Below are 25,082 nucleotides of genomic sequence, written 5' to 3'. Positions count from 1 at the left end.
GTGCAGGTGATGTGGTTTTTAACATCGCCTGTCGTCTTGGCTCTGGGATTGAGTTCCCGCACCTCTGCCCTCGCTCGCTATCACTTGGTCCTTTACGTGACACTCTATACCTCCTGATCTTTACCTCGCCCGCGTTATCTACCTGTAACACATCGACCTCTCCCTCTCCTTCTCTTCCTCCCCCCTTTTCCACCAATTTCCCTTCATCACAGATGAGCACTCCTCCTGTTGCCTTTTTTAACTACCTTTTTCTTATCATCCGTGTCCATTTCATCATCCACATCAAGATGTTTATGTATACTGTGTATATACAGTATATACTATTTTCTCAGGATTAAAACCCATCGCCTCTTTCTTGAACCCAACATTTTCCTGACAGTAATGGCCTTTCCTTTCCCTCTCTCCGTAAGTCTGTCCTCAGCCCTCCTGTTATAGTCGAAGCCTTTGTTGTGCCACAAATTGGATTTCTTTCATATGTGCCCACATGTCAGGTTTTTGTTCAGTGACACGAGAGGTGATGCAACCAAAGTGTGGCAGCGACAGTGTGTATACCGGCTGATCCAGCAGGCATGGCTGAACACAGACATGCACACAAACACACAGGTAAACACTTTATTTCTACAAACAAAATTCTTGACTTGTTTGTTCTTTTTTCGCTAATGAGGATGTTTGGCAGATGTTTGGCAGCTTTGAGCTGATACAACTTCTACCTTTTTGTGAAATATTCCTCAATTTCTGCCTCCCTCACCGCCTCGCTCTGAATCCTGTTAGTCCACATCACACCTTTCCCTGTAAGATGAAATCCTGATGATCCTGTGTCCTCCTGTCAAGGTTTCAGGCTTACAAATTCCCTCCAGCTCTGAATGAGGTTTCTGTCATGCTCTTCAACATTGTCGCTCAATCCCCCCTGTCCTTCTTAGACCCCCTCTTCTCATTGATTATTGATCAGAGAGAAGAGACCAACTCTTTTGTGGGCGCAGAAAAGTGATCCTTTACCCGGCACTGTTTGTGCTATTGTCGGAAGAGATGAGTCATCTGAGAGTGGAGCGATGACGGACTAATGGACAAGATGAAAAGAAAAGTGAATAAATGTTTTGGGGGGAAACAGGAACTTTTTCTTCTCCTCCTCCATCTTTCACCTTGACACTCGCTTAAACTCATCAACTGAAGGACAGGACGTGGCTGAATGACAGAAGGAGTGGCCATTGAACTGTAACATAGAAGTGGAGGGTTGTGTTACCGCCTGTTGATCAGCCTGCAATTATATCTAATTACAGATCAGGGCAGTAAAGGGAAGGAGGCAGGTTCAGCCGACACCGGCTGTCTCCGCTTGATATATAGGCAGGCGACACGGACGACATTTATTTGGGCCAGACTAATTCTCATTACTTATTTGTTCGTAATAGTAGTCACAGATTTCCAAACCGCTCCTCTGGTGAGAAACTCACTCCTTGTTGAACTGCTCTGTGACTTAGGAAACAACAGGGTGTGAGTGTATCCATGACCAGGCTATAGACACCAAACTGTCATTAAACTGTTGGAGCGACAGTTAATCAACTGTTGCTTAAAGAAACCGCTACGGCTGTAGAAGCTCATGTTCAAGGCACTTCACTGTCCTGCATGTGTGGCTTAAAGTACTGTGTATTTGACCTATTTTAACAATGTCGTTTGATGTATTAATGACAAAAGAATATCTGGAAACAGAAGAGCCTTTTTTGACCCCTCTCTGCGAAACCTATTTGACCCATGGAATGAATGATGATGACATAATGTAAAAGTTTTATATAGAGATATTAAAGAACTATAGTTTGTTGAATATACAAAAAGACCCTTTGGAGTTCTGAGGGACATTTTGTGTAATTCCTTTTTTTTGTTGTTGAATGAATATAGCCCAAATATACGCCACAGGATATTCATAGTTGGAAACATTTAGAACTAATATTTAATATTTTTTACAGCCGTTTTTGGGAAGGTGACATTTTCTGCCTCTAGGAACAAATTAGTCAGGATATTATAGGAACTCTTAAGGGTTAACAAAGGGGGAACATGTAGGCCTACCTTGAAATGAACCACAGAAGTTCTCATAGAATTATTTGAGTCCCTCAAATAGTTGATCAAATTAAGTGTTCAGATTTTATGTAGTTCATGCTTCAGCTGTATGTATGTGAGAAGTGTGTGGATACAAAAATGAACAGGATTCCATATGTGCACTCCCTCCATGTACACATGACTTTATTTAAGTGTTGGGAATGGCTTTCCATAATATTTCTATAACACACGGTTGTGAGGTTTTTAAATTTGACATTTGACGCAGATATAGGTTGTGGTGCAACCTCTATTGTCATTCTTGCATTACACATTGTAAAATCGTCACTCCTCAGTTTGTCTTCCTGACTTTCTTCCAGGTCTTTGTCTGATAAATGAGTTTTTTCCACATCTGATCCAAGCGTCTAATGATGGTTGTTGCATGTTGTAAAGTCTGGAAAGTCTCATGTACACTGTGTGATTTGACGCCTTAAATGATGGAAAAAAAAAAAAAGAGTCACTTTACATCACTACTCGCTCAAAGAGGCAGTTCAAAGTTAGCTCTGGGCGCCATCTGCTGGAATTAAAAGTACCAACAACACATTGAATTATTTCATTTATTAAATGAAATATATTATCCCCAGTGAATGCACAAAAAAAGAGAGAAAGCATGTTACATCTTAAGAGTTGTAGTGTTGGACTTATAAATGTAATGGTGAGAAAATATCTGTGGAAAAGCTTCCTTGTTTCAAATCTGCTATTTACATCATTGCTTTAAATGTGCGTGTCATTACAGTGAGATAAGAAAACAGCAACAATATACAGTGTTGGCATTGTGGTTAGATATTTTTTCAAAACATTCAGTAAGATCTTCATAATAATCATGATAATAATCATGCCCCCCCTCCGACTCTATCAGTAGTCTTTGATTTCATTTTTAATAAATCGTATGTATAATTAATTCAAATTCAGTACAAATTCATGAAGCACAGAAATGGTCTAAACATTTCTTATTGCCAACAAATCCCATGAGAGGAGCCAAAATCTCTGTGTTTGGTATTTCCCTCGTCACACAGTTGCCAAACCCTGTTAATTCCAATATGACGTCATTATTCAAAACATGTTAATACAGTATAAAGTTTCATCAAAAGAAGGAGGCATATCCCACTTGATTTTTTTCAGCCCACATTACCAAGTAAATGAGGACATAGCACATTTCTCTGGGATCATTTTGAGCTGAGGAGTAAGAATTCACATTTGGTGCGGTTTAGTGAGCGGTTACATCAGGAGAAGTGTGTTGACCACAATATTCTGCAAGTTGTTGTTGTTGTTGTTTTCTTTTGACAAAGCTCTCGAATGAGTCTGCTTTTGTACCTCCGTTCTATCCCCAGTATGGCGTTACTATGGTGAGAGGCTCCTGGTTGTGTCCGTTGATAATTGGCCAGGGATTAAAGTACGGGAAAACGGGCTCTTTGAAGTTTGCGTTGTTGAAGGTGAAGAGGTGGCTCATGTCCCCCGCATCGTAAAACGCCACTTCACCACGGCTGTAGTCCAGATAGACTCCCACCCTCCTGGGAGGTTTGGAGGGATATATCAAGCTGTCTTCTGCGTCGGTGCAGGCTTCGTACTCGCTGGTGCCGTCTGCGTTCGCTCTCAGCACAAGGGTCCAGAACCCGTCTTCTGGGCACAGGCTGATTTCCTCCTTCCTGTTGACAGAGGCTCTCGCCACACCCAGACCCCATGCAGTTTTGTAGCCAACCTCCACCTCCCAGTAGTGTCTGCCAGAAAAGGCTTCAGAGCCCAGGACGATGTTGTAGCGCGTGAAGCGTTCCGGGTTGTTGGGCAGGTTGGGCTGGATTCTGCCCACCTGGACAGTGGTGCGACACAGAGAGACCCACAGGCAGGGGTAGGCCGTGTCCGGGTTCAGTTTCACTGCTGTGACTGCTGAAGGTGAGAAATAACGGCGACAAAGGTGTGTCAGTGGAGAATAACAATGAAAAACACTCCCGTGACCTTCAACAAGATAGCGAGTGACATGGCGCTGCTCTCAATTAGTGTAAGGTGAGCTCGATAAGAGCTTCAGGTCCAAGGATACAGATGAAATATAAATGATATACTGCGTCAAGATACAAAACGCCAGAGAATCATTTAATCCAGTCCCTCTGTCTCATGTTACAGCAGTAACTGTATGTAATGACATTTGAGATGTCATTACATCTGAGACACATTGACATGTGTATGTATGTGTGTATGCTTATATATGTGTATATATATGTGTGTGTGTATATATGTATGCATACATATATACATACATATACACATATGTATGTATATATGCTTATATATGTATATGTGTGTGTGTGTGTATATGTACAGTATGTATACATATATACATACATATACACATATATGTATGTGTATGTATGTATGTATGTATGTATACATACGTGTGTGTGTGTATATATATACATACATATGTGTATGTATGTATGTATATGTGTAGATATATTTATATATATACATACATATACACATATGTATATGTATGTATATACTGTATGTGTGTGTATGCATATATATGCATATATATACATATATTATTATTCTGTGTGTGTAAATATATGTGTGTGTGTGTGTGTGTGTATATATGTATATAAATATGTATATATGTGTGTGTGTATATATATATATATATATATATTTTCATTTAAATGTCGCTGTTTTTCATCAGAATGTAGGAAACATAATTGTTTCTAGTCTGGATATGTCAAATACTTTTTTACTGTACTTGAGTACAAAATTCATGTATCCGTACTTTCCTTTATTTGTATTTCTAACTTTTACCCCACTACATTCCTCTATCTTTGTTACTCATTACTGAGTTGGTGATGGTCTGTATTTATATAAAGCTTTTCTAGTCTTGATGAGCTGCTTTACATCTTTCGTATCCATTCACACGCCGCAACCTGGGGTTAACTGTCTTGCTCAAGGACACATATAGACTAGAAGAGGCAGGAATTGAATCAACAACCTTCCAGTTGAAAGACAACTCGCCCTACAACTATCCATCTATCGTTATATCGTTCTATCTATTGTTATATCGTCATATCTTTTGAAAGTTCCCCAACTTCATGGAAAAGAAGGACAATATGTCACTGTTTGGTTGCTGCGTGCGTGTATGTGTGTGTGTGTGTGTACCTGGTTTTATAATGGAGTTCATTTTCCGCCAGGCTCTGTACTGCAGAGGTCCCAGAAACTCTGTGGACTGCAGATCAATGCCCACCTCTGGAGGGCGCTCAAACAAGCTTTCGGCCCTTGAGAAAGAGAGAGAGGAAGAACAAAAAATAGATAAATTTCAGGGCTGACTACTGGCAAAACAGAAAGGAAAGAAATGCTTTTGCATGCAGCTCCGTGAAGCTTTTGAGAAAATAACTGAAGAAAATTGTGTTGTGTTCCCCAGTGCCAATAGCTTAAAACTACATCATATGCGTGCAATCACTGAGATTTCTTCATTGACCAGTGTGTAGGATTCAGGTGGATCCATCAGTAGAAATTAACAATAATATTAATAAGTATGGGTTTCATTAGAGTATCAGCAAAAACTTCTAACAATTGTGTGGGGGGCATTTTCTTTTATATTCATTAAAGTCACCAAAGGTTCTCCAACTGTTGATGTGAAGGGAGAGGCTGCAGTCTGAAACTTCACCACTAGATGCCACTAAATTCTAAACAACCAGGGACCAGAGTGCAAGATTTAAGTCTGCCTGATTTTCAGCACCATGATTTGCTCACAGACGAGTTTTGCAGGTTTTGAGCTAATCGCCCCGATCAGCACGTGTTCAAAGTGCTCAAAGACATGAATTGTGGAGACCTGCCCACACCGAGAATATGACTTAACACAGCAAAATAACAGTGGCTCAATCTGAGAGAAGAAGGAAATAAATGACATCATCATTACATGTCATGTGACAGAGATCACAGTGAAAGCTCAAGTTGACATGTAGACATGACACATTATTCCACTCACTACACTGCAGAGTGCATATCAAGTCTCAAGTGCATGTGAGGAACTGTGGAGTTCTAACTAAGGTGTCAGGCAGGAACGGTGCACTGAGGGGCGTGGCCTTTACTATCAGTGTTTGTCAATAAAGTTTTTAAACTGTGAAACTCTCCTCTTTGTAGAGACATTTTGTCATAAAATAGTTTCTTGCGGCTCGCCATGATGACAAAGTGGCACAACAATGTGTGACACACACGAAACCACAGTCATCCGGTTTCAATACCACGAGAAAGGTAATTGCAAAACAAAAGAAGGGGGAGCTTAGACGGAAAAAGAACAAGATGATAATATGGCACTCACCCTCCAATGAAATCTTTGATTCCCTAGAGAAGAGCACATCATAACACGCCCGTTAGAACAAAATAATAATGATAATGCACATGGAATGCAGGTTTTATCAATATTTCATTATTCCTAGTTTATCCTCCCGTTTTTCCGTCTTACCTTGAGTTGCTCCGGGTTTTCTTCCTCCCTCAGTTTGAGGCGAAGCTGGTCCGCTGTAATTTCCAGCTGGCTGATTTGCTCCGTCGCTTGAGTGAGCGCCTCCTCCAGCTGGTTGAGTTTCTCCTCCTTCTGCTTTTGCAGTTTCTCCTTGATGCGCTCCTCCTCCTGCAACAGGAACTCCCTCAAGCAGCCGAACTCTGCAGAGACCAGATCCTCCAGATCTGCCGCTCGCTCCTTGAAACACAGGGAGGACTGCAGTCAGCAAGAGCAAGAGTAGCCCTGCTTTATTTATGCTTCATTTTTGTGTCCTCGTTTTCAGTTAAGCAGGAAGACTGAAGTAAACAAGAGTAAATCCAAATTTTACCCAGTTAAAAGGAAAATAATACAAAAAAAACTTGAGTGTTCTCTGAATCTGATCAGGGTAAAAATGTTGCTCTAAGTCTGCTCTTTCAACATATCGCACTGGCTGTTTGTAACAGTGGGACACGCGGTCAGTGCAGTGTTTAGTAGAAAAAGAACTGGGTTTGTGACTCGGGTCAGAACAAGGGCCTTTCTGCATGGAGTTTGTGCGTTCTCCCCTGTGTGTGTTTGTCCAGGTTCTCCCGCTTCCTCCCACAAACATGCAGAGGTTAATTGGTCACGCTAAAATAGGTTCAAGTTCAGGGCCATACAGAGCGTGGTTGGCGACCTGTCCGGGGTGTTGTTTTTTTTTTTAAACTAAGTTTAAGCTAAAGGATGGATCTTGATTCAATTTTCTGGGGATGTGGGTCATGATTAGATTTTGGTGGTGATCTGGACTGAGATCTGGACACAGGAGTTTTCTTTATGCAACTGTTAAATTTAAGTGTGTCTGATTGTCACTTTGGGAAACTGGGCATCCTTGGCAGATGTTTGTGTTTTCTGAATGCTTTCTCTAGTTCTAAATAAACCAGGACAATAATCATTTTTATTTATTAAAGTGCCTTTTTCCTGGATGTGGCAACTAACTGCATGTGTTATTTCATGCAAACACAGAGAGCGAGTGAGTGATTTGCAGGAAAAGAAACTGAGGAACTTCCTGTCAACCTTGCTGACCCACATCCTGTCATAGTGACAGTGGCATGGAGAAGTGAAAATCAGTGAGTGTGCACATAAAAAACTGGGTCAGTGACACACAAACATATGCACCCAGACGAGCACATTCATACACGGACGCACAGAAAAATGCAGTGAGCACAGACCTGTTATTTGCTGCTGCTGCTGCTGACACACTGAGCTCATATCTCATATCTATCTTAACACACACACACACACGTATGAAATGTATGGGTGCACATGATAAACACACTCACAGAGAGAGATAATGTCAAACAGAATATAATCTTGCTACCACATCTGTGTTATCTCTCTCTCTCTCTCTCTGTGTTTAAGACATTTTCAGGCACAGACCTTGTCAGGACCTTGTCGTCCTCACAGAGACCAAAACCCGGTCCTAATTTAAATGACTGACTTATGGTGATGGTTAGACATTAAGTGAATGAGTTGGGTTGTGAAGAATAGCTGCACAAACCTGTGTGTGTGTGTGTTTGTCACATCCTGTGCTTTTACACGAGAATCACCACATTTGACAACTGACGCTGACTAACGACCTGTTTGCGTCACCGCCAGACGCAAACAAGACCAGTCGTCTGTCGTTATTCACTGTCAGAGATGTAAAGGTGGAGGAATGCAGGTGAACGATGCCTCGCTATACTGGTCCTATTTTCAACACACACACACAAGTTTTATGTCTGCTCAGAAATGTTCTTTCTTCCTTTCGTTGTCACACTGATACACAAGCGAACAGCCTTCATGACTACCTTAATAAGCAGGATCTTGTCGTTGGTCTGTTTTTGGAAGAGCGTGGCCTCCTCTGTCTGGAGCTGAACTCTTTCCAACGCGACAGACAGTTTATCCTGTTGATGATAAGAAGAAGAGAGAGAAACAACGTTAACCCTTAGTGCTCATGTGTAGTGATGAAACAATTACTCGGTTAATCAATTTGAAGCTTTTTTCATGATCAAGACAAGATTTCTGATCGTTTAAGCTTCTTAAATGTGAATATATTCTTCGTTCCTTCGCTCCACTAAACAAAGAAATCATTCAAACAGAATCATTTGATTTGTGGACAAAACGAGACGTTCAAGAATATCATCAATTCCAGGTTTGACAAATACATTTTTCAAAAACATTTTTAACGTTTTCTGACATTTTATGGACCAAGCGATTACTCGATGAAGAAAATAATCGACAGATTGATCGATTATGAAAATAATCACGTGGCACAGATCTGTGCCACTGGTGCACCCTTAGTCAATTGCCGCAAGAATAATACACAACTCCTTAAATGGACATCCTGTGGTGTGTGTTTATAGGTCATAGGCTTTACAAAATGTGTTGATTTTCTATTAAAAAGTGTGACACTTGTGCAGAAGTCACAAAATAGACAGTTTTTGTTCATCAAAACAGCCAAAACAAATAAATTCAATCCAATTTTATCAACATTTGAGTACTTTTTGCTCTGATGTGTTTACATAGCTGGTGAAAATGGAAGAAAAATCCGTTTGTCTATAGACTGTGCTGAAAATAAGCATATAAGACACTCTGTAGTGCACATTCTTATAGCCTCTGTATATACGTTTTAACATAGCAATGAGAAAAACCAGCCTTAATGCTCTCTATTCTAAGGGTTAAAGCAGTGAGCCACACAAACTAGATTACAGGAAGAGTTAATCTGATTGTTGCATCTCTCTCAACAACATCTTTAATGGGAGTCATATGATCGTGACGATCGTGACCCATAAACTCAAAATAAAAAGGGAATTCACCAGAAAGGACACGTGTGTGGTGAAAGGACACTGAGGCCTCGCTCCTGACAAACTGTTTCTGTGCAAACTGTTGATGCTCAGCTGCAGCTTTAAAGGTGTAGGGTAAGGTCGGGCTCACACTGGCCTGCTGAATTCCTGCGAAACACAGAGCCCAAAGGCTGCTGTGGAAAACAGGCGGCCGGTCTGCGCTCGACAACTATTTTATGTCACACACACACACACACACAGAGACCTGTCTGTTAACATCTGAGCAGCTGTTCAACAGGGATGAACAACACAGTGAGAATGCAATTAGAAACAATGCTGTTAACAATTGTTTGATTATTCTCTTTTTGATTGTTCTTTGCCAATTGAAAAAAAGTGTAATCCAATATATGTTGGAAAGAAATTGTATTTTATAATGTCTCATCCATTCAATAGAGTGTAGTTGTTTTTCGTTTTTAACAGTAAAGGCATTATGAAATTAAAAATAAGATTTAATTTCAAGCAGGAGAGGCGTGTTAAATGTGAGGTAAAGCTATAATAAAAAAAAACATTATTATTCTGCTCAAGTTGAAAGACATTCTAATGCATTTCTTTTTCTAATGTTATATGTTATTCATTGAAGTGGACGATAGCATCAGTTCTCAATTAAAAGTGTGTAATAACGCACTAAAATGTCATGTGAGCAGTAATGTCTGTGAGACAACATCTGTCTGAGTAGACCCATAAAACACCAGAATGAAGGTAAACAGACACCTGGAGCTGCACAGCTATAATACACAAGACACCACAGTGAAAGGCTGAAGGCCTCTTTCTCTTTCTCTCTCTCTACATTACCTTGTAGTTTTCAAAGGCCTCGTTGATGGGGATGACGTTGTGGGTCTTGTGGTCCCGGGACATCCCGCACACCAGGCAGATGGGCAGCTGGTCGTCCTCGCAGTAGAGCTTCAGCTTCTCCTCGTGCTCCTCACACATGTCCATGCTCAGGCGCGGCCACAGCCCGATGGACGAGGTCACGCTGCTCATGCTGGACCCGGGCTCCCGTTCCTCCGGCTCCTCCAGCGCGTGTTCCGGGTACAGTACGGATAAGGCGGCGGTGGAGTCCATGGCGCGGGCTTTGCGCACACTGTCCACGACGTTGCACAGAAGCGAGTTTGGGCGCAGTCTGCGCGCGCACGACTTTCGACACTTGGGGCAACTCGACTGCTCGTCCGCCTTGGCCTCCCAGCACTGGACGATGCACACCTGGCAGAAGTGATGCCCGCACTCGAGGATCACCGGGTCACGGAAGAGCTCCAGACACACGGGGCAGGTGAGCTCCGACTGAAGTTCGTCAAGCGCACTGGACTCCGCCATTCTCGGCAGAGCGCATAGTCCTGAGAGAGAGAGGGGGGGAGACAAATGTTCTGATGGGAACTCTGTGTCGAGTGAAGACTAGACTGCTCTTCCGTTCACACAGAGCGACCGAGGGAGTGGTTTGAGCCTGACTGAGCAAATAAGTTTTACGGAAGAGAGGGAGGGCATGTAGCAACCGGCAGCACTCGGTGAACACGTCAGGGCGCACGGCTTTTGTTTTCCCGGAGCCGAACTCGTTGACTTTGAGACAAAACAAAACTTCAACTCTAGCAGTTTTTGATGATAATGTATCTATATACATATACATGTATAAAAAGCTCCTTTTTTATATCCTGTGCTATTGCACTACTGTTGACATTTTTACTGTTGTCAGTTCATAAACTTATAGAAGACTTTGATCCTTTCAAGTGGAAATAAGCACAAATGACAACTAAAGTGGCTCAATCTATCAAAGGCATTGACACAACACATCATGCCACGCCAGGCATCATAAAACTATAATCTCTATAAAAAGAGATAGTGATTATCTCTTGGGTTTGGCATCATCACGTCTAATCTAACATACTAACTTAATATAGGCACTGTCCTTCCTTATCTTAACAATCAAAACTCATCAATCCTCCGTTTGTTCACTCATCCTGATCCCCACTACTCTGCCCCCGTGTGGTCTCATTAGGTACTGCATGAGAGATTATTACTACATTATGAGTGAAATGAGTTTCTCTTTCATCACTTTTGACGAAGAGAAAATAAATGGCTGTCCATTTTGTAAGAGTTAACCTCGTAGTTGTCTACTAAATAAATATTTGTGTAAATCAATTATTTTCCAGACTTCATAAACGGAAAGTAAAGCAGAAATTACAATTTCAGTTCATTTCTATTAAAAAACTATTAACTCATTTATGAAATAAAATTTAAAATGAGTATTTTTCATACAAAATAGGAAGAAAAGCTTTGTATATACTATATAAATGAGAGCACATCCAATATAATGGTATGTATATACAATCATATTTACTGTATGCACACGCCTATACGTAGTTATGTGTATATATATAAACATGTTTGTGTGTGTTTATATATTTACACACATCAGTGTACATAATATTAATTTAGTACATTTGTTAGACATTTGGTGGCCTCTTAATTTAAATTTTAGAATGTTTAGGCATGTATTTGGTTTTTTTTTGTCTGCTCCTGGTGTTATAGTTTATCAATTATCTTCACTACTTATTTGGTTTCTTTTTAAAAATGGTGTTACTTAATAACTTAAAGCACATTTTTGAATAACTAATCACAAGCTGATGCCGCTGACTAAACACCTTTCCCTCACACCTTGTCGGCTTTTTACTGATTTATTCTTATGTGAAGTGTGTGTGTCACGGTTGTCACCTCCCTCGTTCCCTCAGGTAGTTGTGTATTCTGTTCTCTATAAGAATCTCAAAGTGCACACCCTTCAGCCTCTGAGTCATCTTCACAAAACCAGGAAGAAGAACAAGGGGAACTTGGTGACGCAGCCACTGTTAATAAACTCCACTCTTCTTTTTGTGAAAACACAAAGAACCGTGGTCATTCGCTGGTCATACGTCATCACCAGTGACTGTAAATGCAGCATGATTACTCACACGCCTGACCGTGATTCCTCTCATTGCACACTAGATGGTCATGATGTTACAGTCAGGCAACCACAATATAAAGATAAACTTCATGAGTCAGACAGTTTTTGTTTCCTCATCAAATCGTGGAATTTATCTTTCGTCTAAAGGATAAACGTTGGAGCTCATAATTTCTATATCACTTCTGATATATATATATATATATTTTTATTTATTTTTTATTTTTTACTGGATTTTGTCCCCAAAGCAGCCCTAGTTGTAGTCAGTAGTTATTCAAGCTCAATATTTCTCACCTTCCTAACTGTTCAACACACAAATACATTTGTTTATGTTGTTATTGCGTGAGAAGAGAGTGTAGTCATTAAACCCTGTGTCTTGGGCCAAGAATGAACTCTGTTGACACACACCTGTACTTAATGTATAATATGGACCTGTATTTGTGATTTGACATCACTTTGGTTCTTAAAAATGGCACAAAATAAGGGATTTCCCACTAATGTTTGAGGCAGGCATTAGACGAAAATACGCCACTGACCTTACGGTACGTAAAATGACTACACAGAATTACTGAATTTAGAAATTAGAGAAGAATGACAAGATCACCACCCACATGGTTCCTACTGTCATGATATATAAGAGGGAACCCTCGTGACCGCTTACAAGCACCCATACCCTAGATGCTGAGTGGACACAAAGGAAACATAGGTCTTAACTAAAGTGGGAGCTTCTTCAGAGAGGAAGTCTGTGTTCGCCGACATCTCTCCCGAGCAAACTTAAACTCAGCCAGTCTGCATGTTGCTCTTTTATGCACGATGTTTCGAAGGAAGCTGCTGCAATTCTCCATAGGAGCTCTGTTTCTTGCCCTACCCTGGCTTGGTGGAGTGGTCTTTGGAGAGGTCAACGATGACTTCTCCAAGTGCCTCGATTTCTTCCACCAGAGAACTCCACCACAGGGCATCAGTGCCACAGGAGGATACCAGCCAATATGCCAGCGCCACAAAAACCAGTATCACTTTGCCAGCCTGTACCGCCGTCAGCATCGCGTGCCACTGTACTCTGCGTACATACTCAGCCCTGCAGATGGAAAACGGCCCAACAGCACTTGGATGTATGAGCCACAGGTAAGCAGACACAATGATGTTTCAGAGCAACTACTTCTTTTAAAGACTGCTGGGGTTATTGGGTGAAATTGATTGTATTTATAAATGCTGAGATTACTTTGAAAAATGCTTTTTCACCTCTGAATATCAAGTGTTTCGGAGGGTGTTATGGTCAAAGTGAAGAGTTAAGCGTGTGTAAGTAATTTACAAGTTTATATCCAGTCTTAAAGCAGAAATGCAAGATGAATGACCAGATAGGCTTCTCTTTAATTAAAGTCTGTGTTACTATAAATAATTACTTTTGTCGAGCCCTTGTCATACTCTTGTTTCCTCTAAACCCAAAACTACTGCCAAGCACTACTTTCTCTTTCCCTCTCTCTGCTCTGTTGAGCAACAGATAAAGTTGGCTTTTAATTTCAAACAGTCTAAAGCAGGGGTGTCAAACATACAGCCCACGGGCCAGAAATGGCCCACCAGAGGGTCCAATCCGGCCCGCAGGACGGAAAATTGAATGTCAAATACTATATTTTTCAGTTCCAGATACTTGTTTACATACATGTTACATGTTTTGCGACTTTGTAGATTCACTGTGACCTTGCACACGTGTAATTGGTAAAACTTAGGCATAATATTGTTGAAATGCCGCTTATTTTTTTCACACTTCATTAAATGTAAAACAAATGGAAAGATTTTGTTGTTTATCGGTTATTATGCTATTATTTTACTTACTACCTGGTCTAAAGCATCAGCGAGCAGAAGAAAAATACTCACACTTGCTTCCAAACAGTTATAAAATTCCTCTTCCCCTCTCTGTCCGTCCTTCAGTTGGTGTATTCCCGAGCCGATCCAAACATGGCAACTTTACGGACACCTGTGGACCAAAATGTGATGGAGACCCAGGCGGTGACTGACGACTACAGGAACTCCAACTTCACCAAAGGCCATCTCAATCCCAGCATGCACCAGAAGACAAGAGAGAACCGTCAGGCGACCTTCACCCTGACTAACATCGTCCCTCAGCGCGCGGGCTCCAACTCTGGCCCCTGGAGCAGTCTAGAGAGGGATGTGTTGAGAAAATTCAACACAATCTGTGAAGGGCCGATGCATGTGATCACCGGGGTCCTGCCGTATGAGTCTGGAGCCCGCTGGATCAACAACCGAGTGTCTGTCCCCGAGTACATGTGGTCTGCGTACTGTTGCCCGTCCTACAAACCTGACCTACCCGAGTCTGTGCGGCCATTTTTCCCCACATACGCTGCCGTGGGGAGAAATGACCGCAACAGTGGAACGGAGATTGTTCCGGTTGATTTAAAGGCGAGGTCCTCGGTGCGAGGCTACGATGTGAGACGTATGACTTTAGAGAGTCTGGAGGGCATCCTGAGACAAAGGCTGGCCATGCCCATCAGCCTGTTTGCTGGGCAGTGTCAGACCAGACCCAGTGACCCTTTGGATCTGGTCCATCCGTCTGCAACCATCTTTGTCACTTCTCCACCCAAATAAAAATTAATCTGGAGCTGCAAAAAAAACCTATTTGACCTTTAAAATGAAGATGTCATGTCATGTAATAAGAAAACTGTTGACATTTCATTGCTGTTTCTACCAAACCTCTCTGAGTTTGAAATGAAATAAAAACTATTTTGTGTAGTTTATATACCTGAGAAAACCTGACTGGCATAAGTACATGGAGGGGAGGACTTTGGATGTGACGCACAAATATCAAAACCCTTTCATTTTACGCGAAAACATTATTTTATTTTTGTGAAAAACATGAAAACAAAAGAGCCATGTGAGGCTCTATAGCCCACAGGTCGCAGACCGCTGGTCAGTTAAAGGTGCAGTAGGAAGGATTGATGAGTAGTTCCGTAATAACTTTCATCTTTAATGTAAATGTCCTGATCTGAGAGAGAACAACACAAGGCTATGAGGCTCGCTGTTGGACTACACCCTCTCTGCATACAGCTCCTTTTTCAGATCCAGCAAAAACTTCAAATGCTGAAAGGAAATCTTTTTTTTTTTGAGGAAAGAGTCCTAAAGAGTCAGACAATAAAAGCAATTAATCACAAGTTAATAAAGAGAGACTTTCTGAGATGAATAAAAAGACCAGCTCAGGACAGAGCAGATACTGCCCACTCCCGAAGATTTACTTTGATTACTGACTGAGAGATGATGATGACTTAAATATTTCTTTTCTTTGTGACTATGAAAGGGATAAAGAGTGACGCAGCTTTGGCAGAAGTCACTTATTATCTTACCTGCTCACAGTTGATTAAAGCCGGGGTTCTTAAAGGAGTCCAGTGATAACCTAGTACACACATACACAAAAGTACTCATAAGTACTGCAGTAGTATTTTGTCTCACGATGCAGGTAAATAATCTGAATTAAACGTTCACTAACTTTACCGTCGTCTACTAAATAAAGACTAAATGTGCGGAGAGTCGACTTATTAATTGAAATATTTATTTTTTTGGATATGGTCAACAGCACATACAAAAACACCGGTCAGTGATACGGTCAGAGGAAAACAAGGCCTTTGCTATGACTTAACATGAGTGAAATACAGATAGAAAGGGTTTTTAAAAAACTGAACCATTTATTGATCATCATAAATAAGTAAAAGCTGTTGACATTTTGTCGACAAAAGCCTTCAAAGACACTTTGCTGTCTTTATGTACTTGGCGAAAATCGTCCACTTCCAAGTGTGCTCCGCTTCACATCCTGCCAGAGTCAGAATTCCACCACATTCAATTCAACATCATCCATGTTTTCAGTGTTTTTGCCAGCGTCTCTAAAAACACTGGTGGTTTTTCAGTTGCTCCACGTCGCTGAAGCCTCTTCCACAGTTGGAGCACTGCAGTGTTGCCTTTTCACTGTTGTGTATGAGTTGGTGTCTCTTTAAGTACTCCACGCGACTGAAGCGCTTTCCACACGCCTCGCACCCGTACGGCCGCTCGCCCGTGTGGATCCGCTGGTGCCGTTCCAAATTGCCAAGGCGGCTGAAGCTGCGTCCGCACTGCGGACACCGGTGGGGCCTCTCGCCCGTGTGCACCAGGTGATGTCGCTCCAGCGAACGCGAGTGTGTGAAGCGCTTCCCGCAGATTTCGCAGCAGTGTGGCCGTTCAGCGGCGCAGGCACACTCGTGGTTCTTAAGAGCCCAGGCATGGCTGAACGTGTTGCCACAGTGGGCACAAGGGAAAAGACCGTCCTCTGCTCCGCTGCTCTGTACGTGGGCGCCTCCTAGTGGACATGGGTGTTCGTCCAGCTCAGCCTCTGAGGTGAAGCCTCCTCCACACTGTGGGCAGAAGTGGAGCAGGTCTCCACCACCCTCCTCTTCCCCTCCGCTCTCGCCGATACTCCCAGAAGCAGATGAGTGGGGCAGATGCTCCGCCTCTCCCTTCTCCATCGCATCCTCTTCATTTATATCCGTTCCCAAGTCGCCGTCTTTCAACTTCTTCGACCAGCCAGACATCAGCTCCCCTGCAGGCCTCACTGTGTCCTTCCCCCTCCCTTGCCCTATAGGGTCCTCTCTCTGCAAAGTGGGCGGCTCAGGCTCCTGCTCTGAATCGTGTTCCATACCATCAAGACCAATGTACTTGGGTACAAGGTTGATTTTGCTCCCTCGCGCCACACCTACAGGGCTGCCAGGCTGGGAGGCCATCATGGCAGCCTGCTCGCGCCCCCTTTCTGCCCTCAGTGCAGACTCTAGACCCCTCAACTCATCCATGGTCATGCCGCTCTCTGATGGCTCTGATTGTGAACCCACTTCCCAGTCGTCCTCCTCTCTCTTTCCTGGGTGAAGGCTCGGGGGACGATCGGACAAGTCTCCTGAGTAAAGGATAAAAGATGGAGAGATGAGAGGCAGGGAGAAACTATTGGTTTCCGAACATTTCACAAACTTTCTCCCCCTCCGTCAGTGTTTGTTTCCTGGACTCATTACCTTCGCTTTCGGCTCTGGAGCTCGTGTGGAAGTTCTGGTTGGATAGGTCCATCTTCAACGCCTCCTTTATAAGCCGCAGAGAGGCAGGTTGATAGCCTTCTGTTTGAGCAAACTGCATTAATACATACAGAGAGTTATGGGATGAACAACTGGAACTAGGCAGAATATACTTTTTTATGTTAAACGTATTAAGTGGTTCGTTAACTTGACTGAACCACTCATCATAACCATATGCGACGATCCTGCTAATTGATATGTTTTCAAAGCTTTGTGATTTTAGTAGGCATGAAAACACCTTAAAAGGCTTCACGGGGGAAGCTAATGGCACATTGTGCACACTTTGAATAATCACACACAGAGAAGTGGAAGAGTAGATCTGTGCCCTGCAGATGCAGATTTATGCACATGCTGGAATCTAGGCTGCAGTGTGGGGACGTCGTATGTGAAGGGCCTTGGATTTTACATTTACCACATTCAAACCACAGGTAGACGCTAAGATTATTATGGCTGACACAGCACCAGGATACTTGGGTGACAGACAGTAGCTGTAGTCGTAGCAACAACGCCAGCGAGGCTGTCAAACGACCACACATCGCAACCATCATCTCACTGCAACATTTTCACAGGCACAGGAATCGCTCGACAGGCACCTGATACAGGCTGTTCATCTGATCGCCACTGTGGAGGATCACATGATCGGCCAATGTGATGACTGACAACTGAGTGTCATACAAAACAAACAAAAAAAAAAATACATGTCTCATTACAAAATGGACCCTGAACATGAACATGAGAGATTAGGCTGAGCCAATTCTGCCATTTCTGATTTACTGATGAATCACTCCTACGATGAGATTCTGTGCCTACTCTTCATGGAGGAGTGGCTGAGAAGCATGCAGGTGATCTGAGAGAGGATATTTGTGGATAATAATTGGACGAGAGAAAAAAATCTAAATATTGATGAATCAGGACTTTAAAAAAACAATGCGATATTTTCTGGACAGAAACTGCTTGAAGTAGCAGTTCCCTCACAAAGTATTGGACATTGCGTTTATCATCGTTATCAGCCATGCACGGTTTTTAACAGACACTGGCATCAGTTCCATTTGAAGCATGTTAAGCTGAAGGCTCACATTTTGTGCTGTGTCATGTTTTGAGAGGCTCTGTTCATTTTTTGGTCCAGGATTATATTGTAGTTTTTTTCTTTTTGGTCTCGCTCAGTGAACACTTGTGTGGGCAAAGCTAGAGACTTGACTGTGTTTATTTACTTAAAAACATCTACATTTTATGTACCACGGCCCCATTTAATGTAGATAAATCACAATTTCAGCGCTATAATATCAAAATATTAGTAGTAGAATTGCAATAAATCCAAATCACAATACAAATTGAATCAGCACCAAAGTTTGTGGATACAATTGAAACGTGAAAAAAAGTACATTGTCTCAGCCTTACAAGTTAATCTTTACAGATTTGATTCTATTGCTCTGACCGTTTATGACTTTGCCAGTGGGAGTGGAATCCAAAACTGGGCCAAACCTGCTTAAATGTAAATTTACAGCAATATTCACTGTGCAAATTGTTTATACCCGATTCATTAAGGACTTATCTGTCACACTTATCTGTATGCCTCTGCCAGCAAGTTCAAATACGGCATATCCGTGTGGGCCATATAATATTCCTTGCACACTTTTACTTATGGCAATAAATTGCTTTTTTCTGGAGCCTCGCCGTCCATGACCGACCACCTTAATCAGCAACTGGTGCTCTGCCACTTGTTCATGTGGTGGAACAGCAAACAGGTTTTTCATCTCTACCAGGAGCATTTCAAACTAAAAGCTCACTGCACTTGAGGTGCAGAGAGCCGTACTCCACCAGGCCCTGTGTGAGGTTAACATCACATCAGTAGCCGTCCTTGTATCCTCTAGATCTCTGCTGTGATTTGACAGCTAATACCACAAGCAAAACTCTCTATGTTATCACTCCGCTTTCTGTGTGCTTTCTCCTTCTACATGAAACAGCTGAGCAGTGCAGAGATGCTGTACCACTTTCTCCTCCTACTCCTCCTCAGAGAAAGCCAATCTCCCTCACCTCCTCTTTGATGTTGGCCGTCTCCTCCCCCTCACCGCTGAGGCTGCCCTCCCCTGCCTCGTCCTCCGCCATTCCTCCCTCATCCTCGTCATCCCCGGGGTACTGGATGAGGTACAGCTCCCTCGCCTCCTTCCCTCTTCCTCCTGCTGCCATCCCCATCGCTCCTCCACTTCCTCCTCCTCTGCCGCCCCCACCACCACTGCCATTGCTGTTGCCACCTCCACCTCTTTCTTCCTCCCACACACCTCCAGGCCAGCCTTTGCCACAGGCTGCTGCCGGGCCCTTCTTTGACTTGCCTCCTGTGGAGAGGAGAGAGAAATTAAGGAAGGGTGGAAGAAGGGTTGAGAAAGGAAGGAGAAAGGGGGGAGGAGGAGAAAGGGAGGGCACAAGGAGACAGGAAGGAGAGAGAATGACATATGAGGGGGAGTAAGATAAGTGGGAGGAGATGATTGGAAGGCCAGGAAAGATGAAGGTAGAGAAGAGGGTGGAGAAAGGGGAGATGAGGAGGAAGAGTGGTTTCAAGAGGCAGAGGAGATCACAAGCAGGAGGGAGTTTGGGGGTAAGGAAGAGAGGACGGGGAGCAGGGGGAGTAGAAGTGAGTGTGATGAATGAGCGAGGAGAGAAGGGGCATAGAAGGACACACAAGAAAGCAGAAGAGAGAGAAATATGTGACAGGAAAAAGAGGAGTCAGAGAGAGAGAAAAGAGAGGGAGAAGTGGAGTTAGCAAGGCCCAGAGGAGGAGGAGAGGGCGGTGAGTGGGTGATGAAGAGGTGAAGAGAGAGAGATAGACAGAGAGAGGAGGAGGAGTGTGAAAGGAGAGAGAGTGTGTAATTATGGCAGTGGTGGAGAGGAGCGGAAGAGGAGTGGAGTGGTGGAGGTGGGGGAGGGAAAGAGGGAGGGAAGGAGGCGGGTGAGTGTGTGTGTGTGTGTGTGTGTGCAACGTGATGAAGGAGACAACAGAGCAGGAGCAGAGAGCAGAGAGGAGCGGGAAGTGGAGGAGGAGTTGGAGAGAGGCAGAGAGAAGTGAAGGAGGTGGGGGAGGGAGAGGAGCAAGGCAGGAAGGGAAGGAGGGAGGGAGAGAGAAGGAGGGAGGCAGAGGGTGTGCAAAAGCACAGCAGAGTGGGAGGGACAGAATCCAGCCAGAGAGAGAAAGAGAAGGAGAAGAGAGGGGGAGGTGAAGGACAGAGGGAGAGATCATGAAGAGGAGGCGGAGGAGGAAAGGAGGAGGAGGAGGAGGAAAGGAGGGAGGGGGAGATCAGCTCTTGCCAGATGGTTTCCAACAAAACAAGTGCGTCTTCACATATAAGCCCTGACTGACTACACAGCAAGAAAGAGCCTGTTTCTCTCACTGACACAATCACACTGAAGCATGTGGAGGATGTTTTCAGTCATTGTGCAGCTTTGTACACACAAGCTTCTAAAGGTGGTGTAGAATGTATGTATGAATGTAGGAAAGGCTTTCAGTAAAAATACTTACGGGTCCCTTCAACTTTCCGTTTCTGCCGCCCTCCTCCAGCTCCCTCCTCCTCCTGCGCTGCCAGCCCGGCGTTGCGGCGATTGGAAGCCCAGCCCAGCCCGTACATACGCTCGGTCCTCAGCTTGCTCTCAGTGAGCCGGAGCCGCAGCTTGAGAGCCTCGTTCTCCTTCCTGTTGAGGGACAGCTCCACCAGGTAGTCGTTAACCGTCTCCTGGAAGAGTTTGGTGATCTCGCAGACCGAGGCTCGGATCAGACTGTCCATGACAGCCGTCAGATGTGTCTCAAACGCGGTCACCGACTCCTCCATCATCGTGGCCGAGCGACGGTTCGCAGTGGGAGCGGACCTGGCGATGATGACGATGGTCCAGAGACAGGTTCATGTTATTAACAGCGTACATTTAACACAGTTTAACAAAGTTGCACGTTATAGAAGAGATGGATCCGCCATCCAGACCCATGTAATCGATGTCAGGTAGAAAAATCAACTTTATTTTGCGACAGTTGCTAGAAATCTCGACGATAACGTGTGTCGGACTCAGTGAATCCCACTGTAACACAATGGTTATACCATCTATGTTATCGTGTAATTAAACACTACACACTGAGGTTTATTAAAAAGTAAAAAAAAAACCGGTGTTGTGATTTAATAACCACACAAATACACAACAAGGGACTGGTTAGCAACTTGTATTATCGATCGATACGTTAAAGTAGAGCAGGAGCAGACGCCTCCCTCGGCTTTTTAAGTCACTGTGTTAGCAGCCTGGCTAATTTAGCTTAGAATACGCACCGTGTGTGAGACGAGAGCAGGACGAGTAGGCGCGAAACGGCAGCAGACGGTGCGAGTCCACCGATCACGGATGAACCCGGTCGTTGTTCGCGAGCGCAGAGACGCGGCCACAAAGGAAAGCACCATCCAACTTCCGATCCTCTCCCTCTCTCTCTCCCCTCTGTTTTCCTCCTCACCTCCTTCAGCACCGCGTTATGATGTCTGAACCTACTGCGCATGCGGGTTACCGTAATTACCATACACCCGAGAGCAGCCGCAAAACAATGTTTTTCATCCCCTTTATCACATTAAGTTTGCCGAAATTATTTTTTTAAACTAATTTTGCACAAGAAATACACAAAAGTACAAAGATGAAAAAGCAGTATAGAGGTAGAAAGTAGCGATACAATTTCACTGAATAAGATAAATAGAAAGATAATATGCATCGACTCCATTGTTTACAAAACCAGAAAATACTACTACTACTACTTCTACTACTACTAATAATAATAATAATAATAATGCTAATAATAATAATATGCAAAACCAAAGTATGTGTCTGTAGATACATGAAAAGGAAGAATCTAAAAAGCAGTTATTATATGATTTAAAGGCATCTTTATATGTATGTTGAAATATTTTATAGTGGAACAGTTTTCAGAAAGGTGAGGGGGAAAAACTATTACTTTATAATTTGACACCCCTAAATGATTCTCTTAATAAGTGAACCATTTAGGAAGATTGTGATCTGATAATGTATCTCGACAATAAAATAATATATTAACATATTTGAATTATTATTAGTATTGTTAGTAGCAGTAGTAATAATAGTAGTAGTAGTAGAAGCAGCAGCAGCAGCAGCAATAGAGGAAGAAATATTTCTCTAATCCACACTCCAGTAGGTGGCGGTAATGCACCTTAACGCAAGTTGCCAACTATCAATAAACCCAACAGAAGAAGACGAGGAAGAAGAGTTGTGCTCTTTACTTCCCGGACTTCGTCGCATCATTTGAGGGTTTTTCGTGAATTCTAATAATATTAACAACTTAGATTTCCAAAGAAGACACGTGGAGCAGCACTTAGAATCTGCAATCATGCCGATGTTTGTGGTGAATACTAACGTGGCCCAGAGTGAAGTGCCAGCGGCGCTGCTGTCTGAGGCCACGGAGAAGCTGGCTAAAGCTATGGGCAAACCTGCACAGGTAAAGACAAATAACAAATAACAAATAGTGAATTAATCGTTTTCGTATGGAAATCTTGTTGATGCTAAATATGGTGTGAGATGGAAAGGCTACAGTATCAAATGAAACAGATGTACATAATAAAGCGGTCAGTGACTAATGTAATGCATGAGAATGTACTTTTGAGTGGCTGGTAATTTGTTTGTGTCATGTATTGTGTGTGGTCGTGTGCACAGCTTGTTTTCTATTAAAACAAACATAGAATGTTCAACCAAAGTAGGATATTAATATTGCAGAGCAGATATAAATTGCTATATTTGGAAGAAAACCCTCAATTGAATAGTTTCCTCAAATTGTTCAGCCCTGCAGTCAAATACAGGGAAACCTGCTTGACAAGTAACCGTTGTAAAAAGACCGAAAGAAAGGAAAAAGCATACAAGAGCCTTGTGCAATCATGCAAACAGAGACTGTTATTTCAAGAATATTATCACGGGGTTGATCATTGATCAGTTCACTAAACCCAGAGGTTGAGCAAATCACATAAACTGGATTATATAATACAAGACAAATGCTGAGCATGTTTAAGTTTTTAAAAAATACTCTACTGAGACTGACAATTGATGTCTTGCATTTAAAAAATATATATATTTCTCTATCTCTAAATGATAAATATGCCTCTTCCCTTATTGAAACCCCATAATACATGGCTGAAATGACTTGCACCAGTATTGGCCTTTGAACTGGTTGTTATGTAACAAGTCATACTATCAGGTAGACTAGAGACTTAACTTATTTAGCAATGTATCTACCAATGCAGACCAATTTATCAATACTCACATCATTGTTGGTAGATTGGTGAGATAAGAATGTCTGCAGGGTGTGTGGGATTCTGATGTGCCTGCCCTCACTTTTCACAGTCTTACAAAGTCTTTAAAAAGTAACACTTCTGTCGATCCATCCAGTTTATGCTGAAATCTCTTTTGTTTGTATCTGTCTTTTGTATATCAGTACATCGCTGTGCAGATCAATCCTGACCAAATGATGATGTTTGGAGGAAAAGGAGATCCCTGTGCACTCTGCTCCCTCCACAGTATTGGCAAAATCAGTGGTGCTCAGAACAAGAAATACTCTGAAGTCCTGTGTGGACTCCTCAACAAACACCTGAGCATCTCTCCTGACAGGTACACACATCAACCACTGCTGACAGTTTGATAACTAAATGTAGCAGGATGATGATAAACACAAAATACCGGCACACTCATTAACCTGTTTTTCTTTGTGTCTGTTTCAGGATTTATATTAACTTTTTCGACATGGACGCAGCCAATGTGGCCTGGAATAACTCGACCTTCGGCTGAGATGAAGTTTAAAAACACTGAATTAGTGAATCATTCCAGTATTGTGTAAAATGTTTATGTACAGACAGAGGAGACACCTGATAGTCCATTGGCAAATAAACTGTACAACTTTAAAAGCACTTAGCATGACCCCTAAGCTTTGCACTGATTCTTCACTATTTTAAATGCAATAAAGCAAACCCTGTAAACGATAAATGAATCAGTTATTTCCTTGACTGTCTAGCCCCACAAACATTACATTTTAACCATGAAAAACATCCTTTAAAAGACAATATCTTTTACTTTTTATTAACCTTAACTGGACACTGAAGCTGAAACTGTTTAATTAATCATTATCATCAATATCACCTGTGCTTTAACTAATATGATTGTCAAAATATCCAACATGAAATGAATTGTTTGGCCTCCAAATTCAAATTGCATTAAGCTTTTATGTAGATTATCCAGGAAAAATTAAATTGTCTTAATCAAAATGCTAAAATTATTCAAATAACTGATATATGTTGCTATCTGTCTTCACCAAACTACACACACACTGTGTATAACTGACCTGAGATAAGAAATACTTTATCAACTTTTGCAGGAAGTATTTGTTTGTTTTTGTGAAATATATGTTTTAAAAACAATAGGTATGGACAAAAAATATATTGTAGGTTTTTATCAGAATTAGCATAATGTACACGACACCTGTGTGGTTAATACACATTTATCATAGCTAAAGATGAAGAGAGCAATAGTATACTAATAAAGACATCAAATGTGCTGGACCTTCTCAGAGTAAATATTTTTCCACCTTTGAGACTGAAGTGAGAACAAATATTGTAAATACACTGCATCTCATT

General features: G+C 42.4%; 4 protein-coding genes across 4 annotated transcripts; 2 read left to right on the top strand and 2 right to left on the bottom strand.

The window, feature by feature from the left end:
• Window positions 1–2,197: 2,197 nt before the first annotated feature.
• On the bottom strand, window positions 2,198–10,896 carry LOC122778846 (nuclear factor 7, brain-like). The gene is made up of 6 exons (XM_044040949.1): window positions 10,195–10,896; window positions 8,368–8,463; window positions 6,530–6,763; window positions 6,386–6,408; window positions 5,224–5,339; window positions 2,198–3,969 (listed from the first exon to the last, which is right to left on the bottom strand). Exons 1-6 carry the CDS (start codon window positions 10,711–10,713, stop codon window positions 3,407–3,409), a joined length of 1,551 nt encoding a protein of 516 aa, XP_043896884.1. The 5' UTR covers window positions 10,714–10,896; the 3' UTR covers window positions 2,198–3,406.
• Window positions 10,897–13,067: 2,171 nt separating this feature from the next.
• LOC122778847 (endonuclease domain-containing 1 protein-like) lies at window positions 13,068–14,960 on the top strand. The gene is made up of 2 exons (XM_044040950.1): window positions 13,068–13,450; window positions 14,255–14,960. Exons 1-2 carry the CDS (start codon window positions 13,142–13,144, stop codon window positions 14,927–14,929), a joined length of 984 nt encoding a protein of 327 aa, XP_043896885.1. The 5' UTR covers window positions 13,068–13,141; the 3' UTR covers window positions 14,930–14,960.
• A 910-nt stretch (window positions 14,961–15,870) lies between these two features.
• Window positions 15,871–21,918, bottom strand: si:dkeyp-121d2.7 (zinc finger protein 696). The gene is made up of 5 exons (XM_044040899.1): window positions 21,723–21,918; window positions 20,933–21,276; window positions 19,456–19,754; window positions 17,365–17,476; window positions 15,871–17,252 (listed from the first exon to the last, which is right to left on the bottom strand). Exons 2-5 carry the CDS (start codon window positions 21,240–21,242, stop codon window positions 16,216–16,218), a joined length of 1,758 nt encoding a protein of 585 aa, XP_043896834.1. The 5' UTR covers window positions 21,243–21,276; window positions 21,723–21,918; the 3' UTR covers window positions 15,871–16,215.
• A 718-nt stretch (window positions 21,919–22,636) lies between these two features.
• On the top strand, window positions 22,637–24,435 carry mif (macrophage migration inhibitory factor). The gene is made up of 3 exons (XM_044039771.1): window positions 22,637–22,903; window positions 23,891–24,063; window positions 24,174–24,435. Exons 1-3 carry the CDS (start codon window positions 22,796–22,798, stop codon window positions 24,238–24,240), a joined length of 348 nt encoding a protein of 115 aa, XP_043895706.1. The 5' UTR covers window positions 22,637–22,795; the 3' UTR covers window positions 24,241–24,435.
• Window positions 24,436–25,082: the final 647 nt, after the last annotated feature.

Source organism: Solea senegalensis, linkage group LG12, assembly GCF_019176455.1.
Source record: "Solea senegalensis isolate Sse05_10M linkage group LG12, IFAPA_SoseM_1, whole genome shotgun sequence".
In the NCBI taxonomy this organism is placed as follows: Eukaryota; Metazoa; Chordata; class Actinopteri; order Pleuronectiformes; family Soleidae; genus Solea; species Solea senegalensis.
This window is presented reverse-complemented; position numbering and strand designations above follow the sequence as displayed.